A 15448-nucleotide genomic window follows, 5' to 3' on the forward strand; every position below is an offset into this window, starting at 1 on the left:
CCAGCACCATGGTGAGGCTGGTAGCCAGTGGCGTGCTCCCCACCTCATCCTCGCAGCGGACAGTCCTTCCCCACCAGGCCCCTCCCTGTCCTCCAGCTATCCTGGGGCTTCCCTCCTCCTGCTTCAGCCAGACACCCAGTCACTGCCGCCCCAGACCTCCCCTTTCAACATCCAGTCCTCGGGCCCCACCTGCCCCTCTCCAGCCTCCCTCCGGCCTCCTTTCCCAGCACGACAACCCCTCCACCCTCCCCAAGGGTGGATGAGGCAGAGCTGGGGAACCAGCCTGTTTACTCCCGGGCCTTAGCTCTCTTCCCAGGGCACTTGCCCCTTCCCTCAGACCTCCTCCACCTCCTGCCCATCCCGCCCCCCAACCCCCAGGAGCCTCTCCCTCTGCTGCAAACATCTTGGAAGAACCCCTCCCCATTCTCCTCCTCCTCCCACTCACTGGTCTAAGTGTCACTTGCCCGTCATCTTACCGGGCCACAGCACCATCCCCTCTGGGAAGCTCAGCTTGGGGCTCCTGCAGAACAGCACAGTCCCATCCACCGCCCACTCCTCCTGATTCCATTCCCTCTGGGGGCCCAGGAACCCCTTCTCTCCCAGCCTCTGAGCAGAAGCACTCAGCTGCCCACAGCCACCCACGAGGCAGCTCTAACTGAAGAGGATTCCTCCGCTGCTCCCCACAGCCACTGCCTCACCTCCACCTGCCCCCCCCGCCCCATCATCTCTGCTCTGGCCCACCGTCTGCTCCCTGCACGGCACAGCAGGCTCCCCAGCCCCGAGAGCCTCGGGGCTCCTCTAAGAGCTGCCGCAGCCAGATCCTCACCTGCCCCATGACCCCAGGAAGGGCCCAGCACCAGGACAGTCCACGACGGGCATGGGCACTTCCTACAAAAGCGGGTATTGCTGACGAAGTGAGAACAGGTGGCTCTGAGAATGTGCTGAGCCGGGCTCCCCATCACGGATCTGACAACGGGGCCAGGCGCATGGAGTTTGGAGGCCAGCAGGAGGCTGCAGTCCAGCCTGCCCGCTGTAAGCCACCCACGAGGCCGGCACACTGCCTCGGCCTCACTCCTCCTGGGTGGAGCCAGACGCGTAATCACAGACCACAACCTCAGCGGGTTTCCGCTCGAGTAATGTGTCTTTCTGTTTCACCAAACCCACCCCTCACTCCACGCTTCTCGGAGCCCCAGAGTGCAGGCAGAAGGATGCAGACACAGGACCTCAAAATCCCCTACCTGCAGACTGCTGTGCTCCGGGAGGGGGTTTGGCCCCCAGGAAGGAAGTGTGGCATGGCTCTGCCATTGTGGTCATCCTCGCCTGGGGGGCGGGGTAGAGCCAAGGCCAGGGCCTCGAGGAGCAGAAGCACCTGCCCTCCCCCGCCGCTACGCCCAGAGCAGCAATGCCCAAGTGAAGACCCTGAAAGTGGTCCCTGGGCCTTGCAAGGACGAGGCCTGGCTCCCAGGGGTGGTTCACGGCAGCAGGAACCATCCAGAGCAGGGTGGCTGGGCTTGAGGAACCCTGCCTTCCTTCCCTTCTGGATGCTGAGCTGGATCCCAGCTCAGACAGGAAGCGCCCACAGCTCTCCTCCTGGCTCAGGCTGCGCAGTCATCACCCAGGGCACCTGTGCATACGAGCGCAATAGAGCGGGTCGTGTGTCTGCTGAGCAATACTGAACTGACTCAATTCACCAGCTGGCCGGACTGGGGCCAGGCAGCCTCCAGGCTCCTGGGGGTAGAGCCACGTGGCCTCCAGGGCCCAGGTGGCAGGAGGGAGGCCAGGGGCCTGGCTGAGGGCTGCAGCCAGAGGCTTGCATGAGCTCCGGACCAGCAGAGGGAGGGGCTGGACGCCAAGTGCTTCTCAGCGACAGTGAGGAGGGGAGCGTGCAAAGCACTGGGTCCACGAGAGGCCGAGTGGAGTCCTGGAGCCGCCGAGCCCTCCTCTCGCCTGGACCAGTGCTAGGCCTCCCTGGCCTCAGTGTTCTTACAGGGGACACAACAGTGCCCGCCTGAGAGAGTTCCCGGGCTGTTAAGACCCACGTCTGACCAGACACATGCAGACAGTCCGTCTGGTCCCCCTAGCCAGGCAAACACTTCTTACAGTGCTCAAAACGTAGTCCCAACAGCAAGTGCTACAAAGGCCACGTGTGGCCATGGACGAGGACTGCGGAGCAGGCAGGGCAGCGCCTGTCTCGTCACCAAGCGTCTCAGCGCTCACGCCTGCAGGCCCTGGCCCCAGAGCCCCCGGATCCCTCCCGAGGCGCCAGCAGGGTGTCCCACCAGGACACTGCCTGGATGCGAGGTCACAGCTCAGTAGCCATCGTCATCTTCACCGTCACAGCCATAATCTGCAAAGCACAAAGGACAGTCACAGACTGACGAGGGCGGTGAGGCCAAGGGGCCCCGGCGCCCCCCCTGTGCTGCCCCTTCCTTGAGGCTCCAGGGACAGCTTCTGCAGGCCTCAGCCACACAGGCCCCGCCACCACCAGTGGGGACCCCCGTTCTGGTCTCTTCATCCCTGCAGGTCCTTGGGGCGGACGGCCTGGCGTGCACGCAGCGGGGATCCTGGCTCCTCGCTGAGCAGCCGCGTGAGCCATACGCTGTGGAGAGCCCTACTCCGGCAGCTGGCAGGCAGCACTCCCGGCCAGCCCTCACCAGAGGCAGGGCCTCAAAACCAATACAGCCAATTTATAAAACGTCCTCGTTCAAGTTTCTTTTCAGGGTGAAAGAAAGATTACCTTGAAGCCAACAGGCCCGAGTTTAGGATCATTAGGGGCAGATGGTTTGTGCCTTTTACTCGCGAGCACCCTCTGCCCTGCCCAGCACCTGTGCTGGCCCTGCCAGCGCGCATGGCCCCCTCACCATTGCCGCCCATCATCTGCAGGGCGCTGACGCAGGGCTCTCCGTCCTCCTCGTCAGGGTCCTCCTCGTCGGGGTCCTCCTCGGGGTGGTATGACACAGGTCCACTCTCCACCACAACCGCCGCAGGCCTGACAGGCTCGGCTCCCGCAACAGGGGAGCTTGGGAGCAAGGCCTGTGGGCGAGCGAGGAGCACAGGCTCTGGGACAGCTGCGCCAGGGGACGGGGCATGGGACACGGCTCCTTGACCACCACAGAGAAGCGGCGGCACCCGCCACAGTGGCCCCACACTCAAGCTGTTCACAGTGTCAGCCGGGCTCCCAAGGCTCACCGGCCCCGTCCAGCCTCCTGGAGGCCATGCCGTGGGCTGAGACCCACAGTGGGGACATTTCTCGCCCTTCAAGAGCAGTCAGTGAGGACATCCTGAGCCCCCTGGCTTCTCCCGTCACCCCATGCACACTCAGGAGCCTCCAGAAAGCCTTGCATTCCCACCGCAGGCAGACGTGGTTCCTGCCCAAGAACACGGCCTGGCCGCAAAGCCGTCTAGAAGAGGCTCACGCTCAGGCCCACCGCCAGTGACCCCGACCTGTGCTTGCCCCCAAGACCCCTCGGGGACCCTCCCTTCCTGCTTCTGCCTCCTGCTTCCTGGGCCAGACCAGGACCCTGCAATAAGGAGGGAAGACCCCTGTGCGCTGGCCTGGGAGGGCCCAGCTGCAAGCCAAGGCCGCCATCGATAGAGGGATCGCCGGCACCGGCCAGGCTGGACCCGGGGACTGGGGCCTCAGGGCCCACATAGAGGCTCTCCAGACGGCGCAGGCAGGGACAGCCCTGCAGGCGGCCTGGGGCCCGGGCTGGAGGGGGCATGCCTCGACACTGGCACACGCTGTCTGTCAGGCTCAGGCTCTCAGGCCCCCTGTGCAACAGACATACCCCGGGCACTTCTCCCTCTGCCACCCTTGGGCCTCAGGACTCTCTGCCCTGCTGGGACAAGGCCGGGACAGCACTGGAGCACCAGAAGTGGCTGATGCTCCCTCCGTCAGGGCCTGTCTTCTCAGGTCACTCACAGATATCGTGTCTGGGGTCTGCTGCTTCCCAAGGTCCCCAACCCTGGCTGTGTCACAACGTACCTCTCCCACAGCCACCTTCTTAGCCGGCTGCGTTGACACCATTGGCCTCAACCTAGAAGAAAGTAGAGCACGGTGTCCTCAGCTCAGGAAGCGCCCACTGGTGAGGAAGAATGTGGCCCTGCCCAGATGTGGGCGCACATTCTCTGAGCAGGAAGAGAGGGAGGAGAGAGAGGAGAAGGAGGGGGGAGGGGAGGGGGGAAGGACCTCACAGGAGGGTCTGCGAGCACCTGGAGCACACACTCCCCCACTTCGCCCACAGCCCCAGCCCCCCAGTGGGTCCCCAGCCAGACAGCGGGGCTGCTGCCCCACTGCTCATGCAAACCCACCTCTTGATCCAGCTGCCAAACCTCCCACAGCCTGGACAGCAAACACAGCACGGCCCAGGGGGACAGCTGGACACGTGAGGTGGGGGTGTGCCCACAACACTTTCCACCTGACAACCACAGGCTGAGCTGGGTGGGGAAGGCACATGGGCCCAGCAGCCCAGGGCTCTGGTGTGCACCGTGAGTGGAGCAGGGGATACCGAGCAACACTGCCCACACCTGCCTCTCTGCCTATCCCTGTGGGGACACTGCTGACAGGTGTCATGAGCCCCAGCGAGGGTCGACGTGCAGCCTCACCAAAGCACAGGCTGACCGTCCTGAGAGGAAAGAGACCCTGCAAGGCATGCAAAGCACCCGAGGGCTCAGGGTCCCCTGGCTGCCTCCCATGGCCTGGGAGTCCACACGGTGACCACAGACTGACCAGCGAGAGAGGAGGTGACAGGCTTGGGGGAGCACGGCCCCGGGCCCAGGAGGATGGGGGCAGACCACCCTGCAGTGCCTGCTTCCGTGCCCATCATCAGAGGGGAACACTTGGACACACTTCTCAGATGAGTCACGATTAAAAATGGCAGCAATGGAGAACAGGGACGGGGTGGGTGGGAGTGTGGCATTACAGCCTCAAGCACCATCCCTCCCCTGGGGGCGACCCGCCCATCCTGCGGTATCCAGTGTGCCCAAGGGCCAGGTGGGTGGTCATGGGGCTGAGTACCAGCCTCTCTCCACAGAGGGGCCACAGTGACCAGCCACGGGAGTGGCAGGCGCTGTGGGGGCCCAGGGTGTGGGCTCACAGCCGCCCACCAGCACACCACGGCACAGGAGGCGCTCGCAGAGCTGCCTGGACCCGGCTCCGCAGGCCCATCAGGAGCAGTTAGTGAAGCCACTGCTCACACCTTCTCCACCTGGCCCCATGCGCTCCCACTGGCAGTTTGCTGTCACCTCCCTGCCCATCCGTCTCGGCAGAGAAGGCAGTGCAGCCGGTGGAGGGGCGCACATGGACCCCTCCCAGGAAAACAGACCCTGGTTAGAGAACTGGCCCAGCCCACCTACTCCTTGAAACAGAGCAGACCCTGACGCTGCAGGACCTTCGAGGGCTGGAGCCCCCTCCTCAGCTCCCGGCCCCGCATGCGAAGGTGAGCCGTGGGCAGTGGCGGCCATGCTGGACAATGACACCAGTTCCCAGCCTGCAGGCAGCCAACACCCCCGACGCCTCCTCCACCTGCCCCGGGGCTCCTGCGCCAGTCCAGCCCTGACACTCAGCCTGCCGGGCACAGTACCTTTTCCCTACGCTGGCCACAGGGTCAGCCCTGCTCCTGCTGGCCGGCGTTTTCCTCCGTGACAGTTTCCTGGCGCTGGCCCTGTCCTCAGGCCGCGCATCCTCCCTCTGCAGGCCCCTGCCCTTGCTGTTGAGGTCGCGGAGCACGCTGTAGTTGATCTTGCTGGAGATTTTCTTCTGCTCCAGCATCTTCTCGATGGCCTCTCCAGCCGTGCTGGCCAGGATCGGTTCCCGCCGCTTGCAAGACTTCTTGGGCTTGATGGAAACACAGGAGTTAGCCTCCTGTGGGTCTCGGCACCTGGGAACCTGCTAGGCGCTGTGGGGGATGTGGGAGCGGGGCCAGCCAGACTCCAGGGAAGGCCCCTGTGGAGGGGGCAGGGAGGGGGGCTCAGCAATCAGGGTCTATGGGGACCCCCATGCCCAGGGAGTTGAGGTGTGCGGGGTGGGCGAGGTCCTGGCCCAGCTCTCCCGAGGGACACTGATGGGGGAAGCCAGCCTGGGCCCATTCTGCGCCTGCCTAACCCTCGCCCTCCCTACTGAGCAGGGCTCCCAGGCAGCCTCCACCATCAGCGGGCAGCAGGTCCCGAGGGCATGTGGCCAGCTTAGTGCCGGAGGAGCCGCCAGGCAGCAATAGCCACAAACTGCCCAGAGGCCCACCACTCGGATCCCTGGCTGTGCTGGGCCCTACAGCCACGAGAACGGGGCAGAGCGAGTGCTCCCTGTGCTTGAGATACATCACCCAGCAGGGAGGGACATTCCCTGGACCTCGTCCTGGGCGCTGCAGCTGCAGACCATCCACAGGAGCCCACGTTGTACTTGCTGCCTCCTCTCCTGCCCACCAGCCTTCCCACACGGACCCCCATTGTGGTGCAATAACACGGACCACGTGCTGGGGGGGTCCAAACCCCAACCCTAAGCTCCAGGGGCCCTCCTCCCGGCCTCCTGCCCTCCCAGTCCCAGACGGACTCTCTAGCAGAGCTTTCAAGTCGTCAAGATGACCTGGCTCAGGTCCCTCTCTGCTTCTGCCCAGTCAAGGGCTCCACTACTCCCCAATGTGGCCCTGCAGACAGACGTCACCATCTGACTGTGCACGAGCAGCTAAGGCAGGTCACTGTGCTGTGACCACCACAGCACAGAGACGGCACGACAAGGAGGCTTTCCTGGTCACAGAGGTGGGCTAGGGCCCTGGGAGGCCAGGCAGGCCTCTCTTCCTGACGAGGACTCAAGCCCAGGGCGCTCGGCATGGGCCCTGAGTCCCGACCCGGCCCACCTGGGGGCTCTCCCCAGATGGCACGTCCGTCCACCGGGAGGGCAGCACAGCCAGGACTGGACAGCCAGGGATGAGGGTCTGGGCCCAGAGTGCACCCCCACCGCCTGCACAGTCACTCGGGGAGGGGAAAGGCGGGTCTCCCCGTGCATCGGCACGCCCTACCTTGTGCTCCTTGTAGATGCCGAGCTCCTTCTCCTTTGCTATTCTTGCTTCTTTTTCTGAAAGGCCCACAAGCGTCAGGATCAGTGAGGGGCCCAGGCCAGGTGGGCAGGGAGGTGGGCGAGTGGGCAGGTGGGTGGGTAGGCGGGCCGGTGGCGCTCACCCCTCTGCTCCCGCAGGTACTCGGCGTTCTCACGCATCCACAGCTCGGCCTTCACGCGGGCTTCAGCCTCATTCAGGATATACTGGGGCAGAGCACAGCGCCACGCTCAGAGGGCACATTTGGCTCTCAGGCACAACACCTTCCCCTTCATGTAAACTGGTCACAGACGGGGCCTCCGACCCAGGGGGACACGTGCGGAGACTGGGCTAACAGCTCATCGTCGAGAGCACGTCGGGGACACCTATCATCCTCCGACTTCGCCAAGGCCAACCTCAGGGTCCGTGAACTGGCCCTGCAACATCCCCCTGTCCCTCGGCAGCTCATACACCTCACAGACACAGTAGCTGGGCCCCCCAGACTTCAGGGACACGGGTCCCTGAGAAGGGACCAAGCTGAGGGTGCAAGATGCCAACGGAGGAACCAACGGGTGGTCTCAGGTGCCGTGTGACGATGGAATCAGGAAAAGGCTTCTCGCCTGCTGGAGAGCAAGCGCTGCTGGACACCTGCTAAGCCTGGAGGCCACAACTCAGGATTTGGAGTTTGCGGCACACTTGCGGTCGGGGCACCCCCGAGACTGGAGATGCCCGATCAGATCGCTCCAGGTGCGAATGGTGTTTGCCGTCACAGGCCACAAGGTGGCAACAGCCAGGTGCAGGCTCGGGGCCCTCCTGACAGGGGCGCGGGCAAAGAGACTACAGACCCCGGCCAACCCTGGGAGGGGCGCACAGAGCACACAGCCACTTACCCTGTCGATCTCCAGGTCGTCAATGCCACTGAGGTCCAGTTCGCCGTCCCCAGAAGCATCTTCTAGAGGGAAGCACAGGGCCAGCGTCACGTAGGGTCGACTGCTGGTTAATGAGTACAAACATCACCTGGTATCTCAGGACTCGGGAGTTTGTCCAAGGGCTTCTAGAACCCCGCTCCCCTCGCCACCAGTGGGTGCTGGCACTGCCCTCTGTGTGCCCACAGGGGACGGGGCTTACCTCCCGGCAACACGTGGAGGAAGCAGGACGCTAACCTGGAGTGACAGAGGAAACCTTTCCATCCCTATGCTCTCCTGTCCAGAAGGAGCGTTCCCTGACTGGGAGAGGGCAGGTCATCCACCTCTCTGCTCAACAAGCCAGGAGAGGGGCCCTCGAGCCTTCCGTGACCATGCACAGGACACCCCCAAAACCTGTTGGCCACTGCCCTCCTGCCCCAGCTGGTCAACAGCACAACCTGCATGGCCCCGAAGTCACCCGAAGGTCCTCTGCCAAGTCCTGGGATTCCAGCCCACACACAGGCCTTCTGGGATGCTCTCTGCCACGTCGTCGCTCCCCTGGCACTCACACGCCCCTCGCGGCCCTCCGTGCTCTGCCTTGCTCTGCCCGCTCTCTGAGCTCCAGCCAGAATGGCCTCCTCCAGCTACAGAGTCGCAGCACCCCGGCTGTCTCGGGGCCTTCGCACGTGTCCTCTGCCTGTGCTCTGAGGGACCTATGCCAGTCCACACAGCAGCCCTTCATGGTATAACCTGCCTGTACTTAGCTGATGGGCTGTGTCACTGTCCCTCTCTCCTCCAGACCACCACTGCCACCAGGGCAGGTGCACAGCTGCCCATTGCCATGCCCGGCCCACAGGGCACGTAACCAATGTCTGAGCAGCTGAATGGTGTCTCTGAGTAGCACCCCGCTCACAGAGGCCATACTCTCAGCACCCGGGGAGGAGGTGGGGCCAGTGCTCTGCAGTGGGTGCACCTGGGGAGCCCATTCTGGCAGAGAACCAGGACCTGCTCCCAGGAGTGAAATGTGATGGAACCAAACCCGCCTTCTTCCTGGAGCTGCCAGCATCCCAGGCCTTCTGCAAAGGTGGGGAGCAACTGGCCCCTGCTCAGGCACCCGTCACCGCCGCTGCTGGAGCTCAGCAACTGCCGTCCGTGTAAGCAGCGGAGACTGTGCCCTCAGTCAACGCTTTCCCACCAGGTTAGCCAGCAGGGAAGGCCCAGACACGGGGATGAGCCCTGCAGGCACCGGGGATGTCAGCACACGCCAGTCACTGATGGCTCACACAGCCCTGCAGGGCGGAGCTGGCAATGCCCCCCAAGCCCGCCCTTCTAGAAGGTTGCACCTTGAAAGCAGCACCTCTACCTCCCACAGACGGGAGGGACGACCCAGACCTGGAAACCTCTACCTGAACCTCAGCCCCACCGCACTCACCCAGAGGAGCCCCCCACCCCTCCAACCCCCGCCCTGCTCCTCCCATGCCACTCACTGGGGTCGCGGCTCTGGGAGGAGATGCACTCTCGGATGGAGTCTGAAATGCCCAGGCTGGCCGCCGTGGGCAGGGGGCCGAGCAGGGACTCCAGGGCGGGAGGCCTGCTGCCCTGCTCAGGGCTTCCTGCCGCCTCTGAGCTGCCAGGAATGCCGCTGCCAAGGAGCTCCCGGTAAAAGTCCTTGTTCAGGTGGCTGGCTGCGGCCTCCAGCTCCTCATCCTCCCCATCCTCCTCGCCAAATACGCTGGATGTGGTGTCGTCGGCGGAGCCTAGGGACACAATTTCCCAGACCATGTGTTAACCAGGCAGAAAGCCAGGGAGAGCCCGCTTTTGTGGAGAGAAACACTTCTGCTCGGCTGCAAAAGGCTTTTATTGCACTTCTTTAAACAACCGAGAACGAAAGAACCACCAAAAGATGTGCCTGGTCCCAAAGATGCCCAATGTCCACGCGCCCAAGAATGGACCTTGGCCTACACCTCACACTATGCAAATAGCAACTCAAGATGGGTCACAGACAAACATAATACCTAAAACTATACACATTTTAGGAAAAAAATGGGAGAAAATGTTTGTGATTTTGGATTGGGAAAAAATTTCTCAGATATGATACTAAAAGCAGAATCTATAAAACATGGACAAATTAGATTTCATCAAAATTGAGAACTCTTCCCTTTGAAAAACACTGTTAAGAGAACAAAAGGACAACCCACAGACTTATTTGCAAATTACACATCTGATAAAGGACTTGTGTCTACAATACATAAAGAACTCTCAAAACCCCAAGAAGAGAACACACAACTCGACAAAAGATGTGAACAGAGACTTCAGCCAAGAAGACACGTGGATGGTAAACAAGCACCTGCCGTCACGTCACACGGAGATGCAGATGAAGCCACCTCGAGCTACCACTTTCCATCTACCAAGTGGACACGGTGCGACCACGCCCCACACGACCCAGCAGTTCCACAACTCAGTATTCACCAGGAGAAAAGGAAACAAACGTCCACGTGAAGACTTGTACACAGGTGTTCACAGTGGTTTGTGTGCAAGAGTCCCAAACTGGAAATAACCCAACACCCTACAACCCAGGACTGGATAAACGATCATCACCCCACAACAAGAGGAACTTCTGATGGTGACTCAGAACAAATATACTGGGTCAAAAAGCCAGAGAGAACAAAGAGTACACACCACGTGATCCTATTTACATAAAATTCTAGAAGATACACTAACTTTGATGTGGAAGTTAATTTTAAAAACTTTAATTAAATTGGAATCAGGAAGGCCTGTAGGGGGAGCTCTCACACCCCATCACACATGTCAGTTACACTCAAGAGAAAGAGCCCAACAGCCTTGCAACAGCTCAGCCAATGAGAAACACCTCAGCTCAGCCAATGAAACACTGCAGCCCAGCCAAAGGGAACACCCCAGCTCAGCCAATGAGAAAGGCCACAGCCCAGCCAATGAGAAAGGCCACAGCCCAGCCAATGAGAAACGCCACAGCCCAGCCAATGAGAAACACCACAGCTCAGGCAATGAGGGGCGGTTGCCACGCTGAACTGTTACTCTCCCCCAATGGACTTTCCTTCAGAATGTCCCCTCCCTACTCCCCCTTCTTCTCTATAAAAGCAGCTCCCCTCCTTTGTTTGCTGGATTTGCCTACGGTTTGCCATAGCACACACATCCCGAATTACGATTCTTTTGGCTATTCCCAAATAAACTCATTTTGAGATAAAATAACAGGCGAATTTGCTTTTTAAGGTGACACTAGCAACAGAAAGCAGCTCAGTGGTTGCCTGGGGGCAAGGCAGGCGGGAGGACACTTTTGGGGGTGATGCATATGTCCACTATCTTGATCATGGCGATGGTGTCACAGGTGTACTCATATGTCAAAACTCACCAAATACTGCATTTTAGATATGTGCTGTTTGCTATATGTCAATTACACCTCAATAAAGTTAACAAAAAGTCACCCAATGACTTAATTTTAACAAAGAGTACCCTACAAAATCTTACCCTCGTTTTAACTTGCTGTCTTTTAAGTGTGTTATGAAGTTCATGGTTAGCACTGAACGCCCTATGAGGGGTTTATGTCTTGAGAAATGTTTCCCTGGGGAAAAAACATTAGATTCCCCAAGAGCAGCAAAGTCCTATGGGGTGATGGTTCTTCTGGACAAATCAGGTGGATCTCTGCCCTGAGGTCCTGGGTGCCCCAGCCTGGGGTGAACAGGCCCAGGCCTTGGCCACGACGTGCCATGGACATCAGCACTCCCATTCTGTTGGCTGAGCCCTAGAAGAGTCCAACCTCCAGAGTCAAACCTCCTCCCCTGGCTCCACCACTTCCACCTGGCCGGCCTCAGGCCATTCATCCTCCCAGCGCAGCTCTCGCTCCTACAGTCAACGCTCCCCTCAAACCTGAGTCAGACCATGTCCCTCCTCTGCTCAGGCCTTCCCAGGGCTCCCACTGCACCCCACATGAACACCACAGTCCTGCACGGCCTGCACAGCCTGACCCAGGACACCCCAGCCCATGGCTCTCCCACTGGCCACGCCGGCCTCCCTGCTGTGCCCCACCCAGGCTGGCCTGGGCACTTGCCAGGCTCTTGGCGTGGAACACACGCCACTCCCAATCCACATGCACAGCTCCCTGACTCCCTCAGGCCCTTCCTGAAACACCGTCCTCTCTGGCCCCTTCCCTCCATGTGCAGCGGCACCGTGGAGCCCACTTCATTACCGTGTGTGTCGCCGGACGTCCCTGCAGGAGGGCCAGCAGTGGGAGGGCAGCAGTCTCTGTCCGCTTTGTCCGCCGCAGGGTCCCAGAGCCCGGCACTCTGGACACACACAACACATTCTTCTGAGAGAAGGACTCCTACCTGGTTCCTTGGCCTGTCTCTTTCTCTATCTTTCCTCTAAGTGCTTCCAGCCCTGCCCCAGCACCTTCACCAGGAACTAGACTGAGGTTCCTGCACCAACCCGCCTCCCCTCTCCTCACAGGATCTCGGGCAGCAGAGAGACACACAGAAGAAAGGGAACATGGGAGCCATGTTCCCTCCAAGCAGGCCGTCCTGCGACCCCAGGCTGCGAAGATCGAGGATGTGGTTCAGGGGTAGGGGATCTGAGAAGCAGCGCCATGACCCAAGGTGGGCCAGACCCACTCTGCTTAATCCCAAGCTCAGTACCAGACAGGTCGGGGAGCAGGATGGGGTAAAATGTCCACTATCCTAACAACGCGGAAACAATCTGGATAACCACACTGCGGCGGGTGTGGAAGGGGACACGTCCCCGACAGTCTCACTGGGAGGAGAAGCGTGTGAGAAGCTGAAACCGGAGCAGCAGACGGGGTGGCCCCCTGGACAGCACCAGACAGCCGTGGCCAACGATAACGTACAGCCGGGCAGGGGAGGAAAAGCTGCTGTCTGCCGGCCAGGGCAGGTACAGACAGTCACTGCCCGAGAAACAGAGGACTGAAGAAATGACACACAGAAAACCAGCAGGACAAAAACACAAAACTTCCCAAGGTCCAGAGAACGGCACGCAAAGAGGCACACTGACAGATCTGAACGAGCTTGCTTCAACCCTTGAAAAAGCTTTCGGTTGCACCAGAAAGGAGAGCCCAACTCTGTGCTGTGTAGACGAGGGAGACACGAAGGAACGGTCAAGGAAGGTGGGCAGAGCAGAGCAGCGGATGCAGGGACACTACAGGGCGTGCACTCAGACCCAAGGAGGGTGCAAGGCTGAGCCCAGCCCTCAACGTCACGCAGAGCCAAGCGCCAACATGCGCGATACAGTCGTAAAACGGTGACCACGGGAGTCTCAGCAAGGGCAGCCAACATCGATCCACGAGAGCTCGCTGGGCAGAGTAAGGGAAGATCAGAAAACCTGAAGACGTAAGCAGCAAGATGACCCGATGGAGGTGGGAGCCCGGGCGGGAGCAGAGGGGACCTCCTCCCCAAGTGCCCATGGGCTTCTCGAACCGAGGGACCTGGTCACAAACATGCAGTAGGTCACAGAAGGGAGGGGCAGCGCCAGCAACACTCCCAGTCACAACGCAATAAACGTGGAAATTAACAACCAAATCGGAAAACAAAAGGCCACTCACGCTCCCCCAAACCTTAAACTCCCTCGACTCTTAGAGCCAAAGAGAAAAACAACCTGAGACTGTGAGCAACAGAAAGCGTCTGACCGCAGGACAAGGACTGCAGCTGAGACGGCGCTCAGCGGACACCCTGCCTGCATACGCGTGGCCCCAGCGTCAGAGCAAACCAGTCAAGCAGTGACCAAAAGGTCAGGACAAGGAGAGAAGGCGGAAGGAAAGAAGTGGATGCAGAAGTTACTGACTTAGTAAACAAGAAGGCAGCAGAATTAATAAATAATGCAAAGGCTGGTTTAATGGGAAATCAATAAACTAGCTAGGAAAAAAAACAAACAGAAAACAAAACCATGCAAAATAAGAAAAGATAAAAAAGAAAATAACCGTGGAAACAATAAACAAAAAGTATCTCAAGACACAATTGTGTTCAACTCTATCCAAAGTGTTGGTGGCCCAGAGGGGACAGACGCTGCCACGAGACCTGACAGGACCACCGTCCTGGACAGGCAGGCTCGACGCAGGCCACCGTGAAGGTGAGGGGTTGCATCTGTCGATCCGAGCAATGCCCACGTCCTCTCCAGATGCTGCAGACATCAGGGCCCTCACCCCAGCTGGGACAGGAAGAGGCTGTGAACCCAGGATAAGGTCGCATCGCAGCCCAAAGCCTGCACCAAGTGTCTGGGCGGCACGGAGGCCTTGCAGGGAAGCCAGAGACACGCCTGCTCCACCTCGACTCAGCATGGGGCTGAAGGGTGAGGCAACCAATTAGGGCGGAGGGAGAAACTCAGGGCCTGGAAATCAGTGACAGGCAGTAACAGCGTCACTCTTTGTGGAAGACAGTTAATTACTTAAAAACTCCAACGAGGAGCTGCCAAGCACTGAAAGCAGTACGGAATCCTAACATGCAAGAGCGCACAGGTAGCACCTGCACATCCGTGTCTTGCACAAACAGCACGGCGGAAGACAAGGGAAAGGGCAGCAACAGGGCGGCGGGCGTGGGCCAGAGGGCGGGATAGAGGGTGGAGCCTGCTCTCGGGAGGGGCGCGGCGCCAGCTTCTCCAGGCTGAGGACAGAGCAGAGTGCTGGGGTGGGCTGGGGTGGACAAGAGGACTTTAGGAGGTAAGAACAAATGACCAAGAGCAGCCGCAGAAACCCCAAGGCAAGAGCGCAAGGAGGCCTCGCCGCCCAGACCGTGGCTATCTGGCGGGTGTTGCTCGTGGCACAAACGCTCACTCAGCACCCAATCCTGGTTCTGACAGCCAGAGAGACGGCGGACCTGCAGAGTGCACGATGGAGGCGGCGCCCCAAACCACAGAGAGGGTCCCCAGAGCACTGGGAAGGACGGCATCATGGGAGCAAACTGGAGAGAAGTGAAAACCACATGTGCACAAAAAGATCTGCCCGAGAAAGCTCGCTCACAGCAGCCTTGCAAAGCCCCAAACTGGAAATGGGGGTGCACCTGAGCTGTGACGGGACGGGACTGAGGGGGCAGCAGTGCGAGGGGCTCAGGAGGGGGCGCGCGCAGGGCGGAGCTCCCTCCCTCAGGGAGATGGCAACGGGGACAGGAGACCTATCTGAAAGACTCGGCACTGAGGAGCTGCTCAGGACAGTGCTGGGACCTGGGGGACAGGGTAGCGTGGGGGGCCCTGGGGCAGCTGGACGCTCGGCACAGTGCATCGGGTCCTGGGGTGGGAGCGGGGCCCCATGATGTAGGACCATGTGGCTGTGGAACGAGGCGGCGGGGGGGTGGTGCTGAAGGCCAGCGGGACGGGGGTGCACCTGGCACAGTGAAGAACTTGGGGGCCTGGGGGGCTCGGGGGACATGGCTGGACTCACCATCTTTCGTCAGGCTGGCTAGGGCCCCCTTTGCCTTTGGCCGGCTGTTTTCTAGTTCAATCTCAATTTCATCCTGATAGCTGGATATTTCACCTGAATTA

General features: G+C 60.3%; 1 protein-coding gene across 8 annotated transcripts in view; it reads right to left on the reverse strand.

Annotated features, from left to right (window-relative positions):
- Window positions 1–685: 685 nt before the first annotated feature.
- Window positions 686–15448, reverse strand: part of BRF1 (BRF1 RNA polymerase III transcription initiation factor subunit) — a 69987-nt gene continuing 55224 nt past the window's right edge. For 3 of the 8 annotated variants that reach the window (XM_058567876.1, XM_058567872.1, XM_058567879.1), the window contains 9 exons: window positions 15348–15440; window positions 9421–9690; window positions 7919–7980; window positions 7174–7255; window positions 7014–7069; window positions 5583–5836; window positions 3986–4037; window positions 2862–3033; window positions 686–2347 (listed from right to left, as the gene is read on the reverse strand). In XM_058567876.1, coding sequence (XP_058423859.1) covers window positions 2310–2347; window positions 2862–3033; window positions 3986–4037; window positions 5583–5836; window positions 7014–7069; window positions 7174–7255; window positions 7919–7980; window positions 9421–9690; window positions 15348–15440 — 1079 coding nt within the window. In that variant the 3' untranslated portion in view covers window positions 686–2309. The remainder of the gene's footprint in view (window positions 2348–2861; window positions 3034–3985; window positions 4038–5582; window positions 5837–7013; window positions 7070–7173; window positions 7256–7918; window positions 7981–9420; window positions 9691–15347; window positions 15441–15448) is intronic. The other 5 variants (XM_058567877.1, XM_058567874.1, XM_058567878.1 and 2 more) reach the window with 3 other exon arrangements.

Source organism: Diceros bicornis, chromosome 24, assembly GCF_020826845.1.
Source record: "Diceros bicornis minor isolate mBicDic1 chromosome 24, mDicBic1.mat.cur, whole genome shotgun sequence".
In the NCBI taxonomy this organism is placed as follows: Eukaryota; Metazoa; Chordata; class Mammalia; order Perissodactyla; family Rhinocerotidae; genus Diceros; species Diceros bicornis.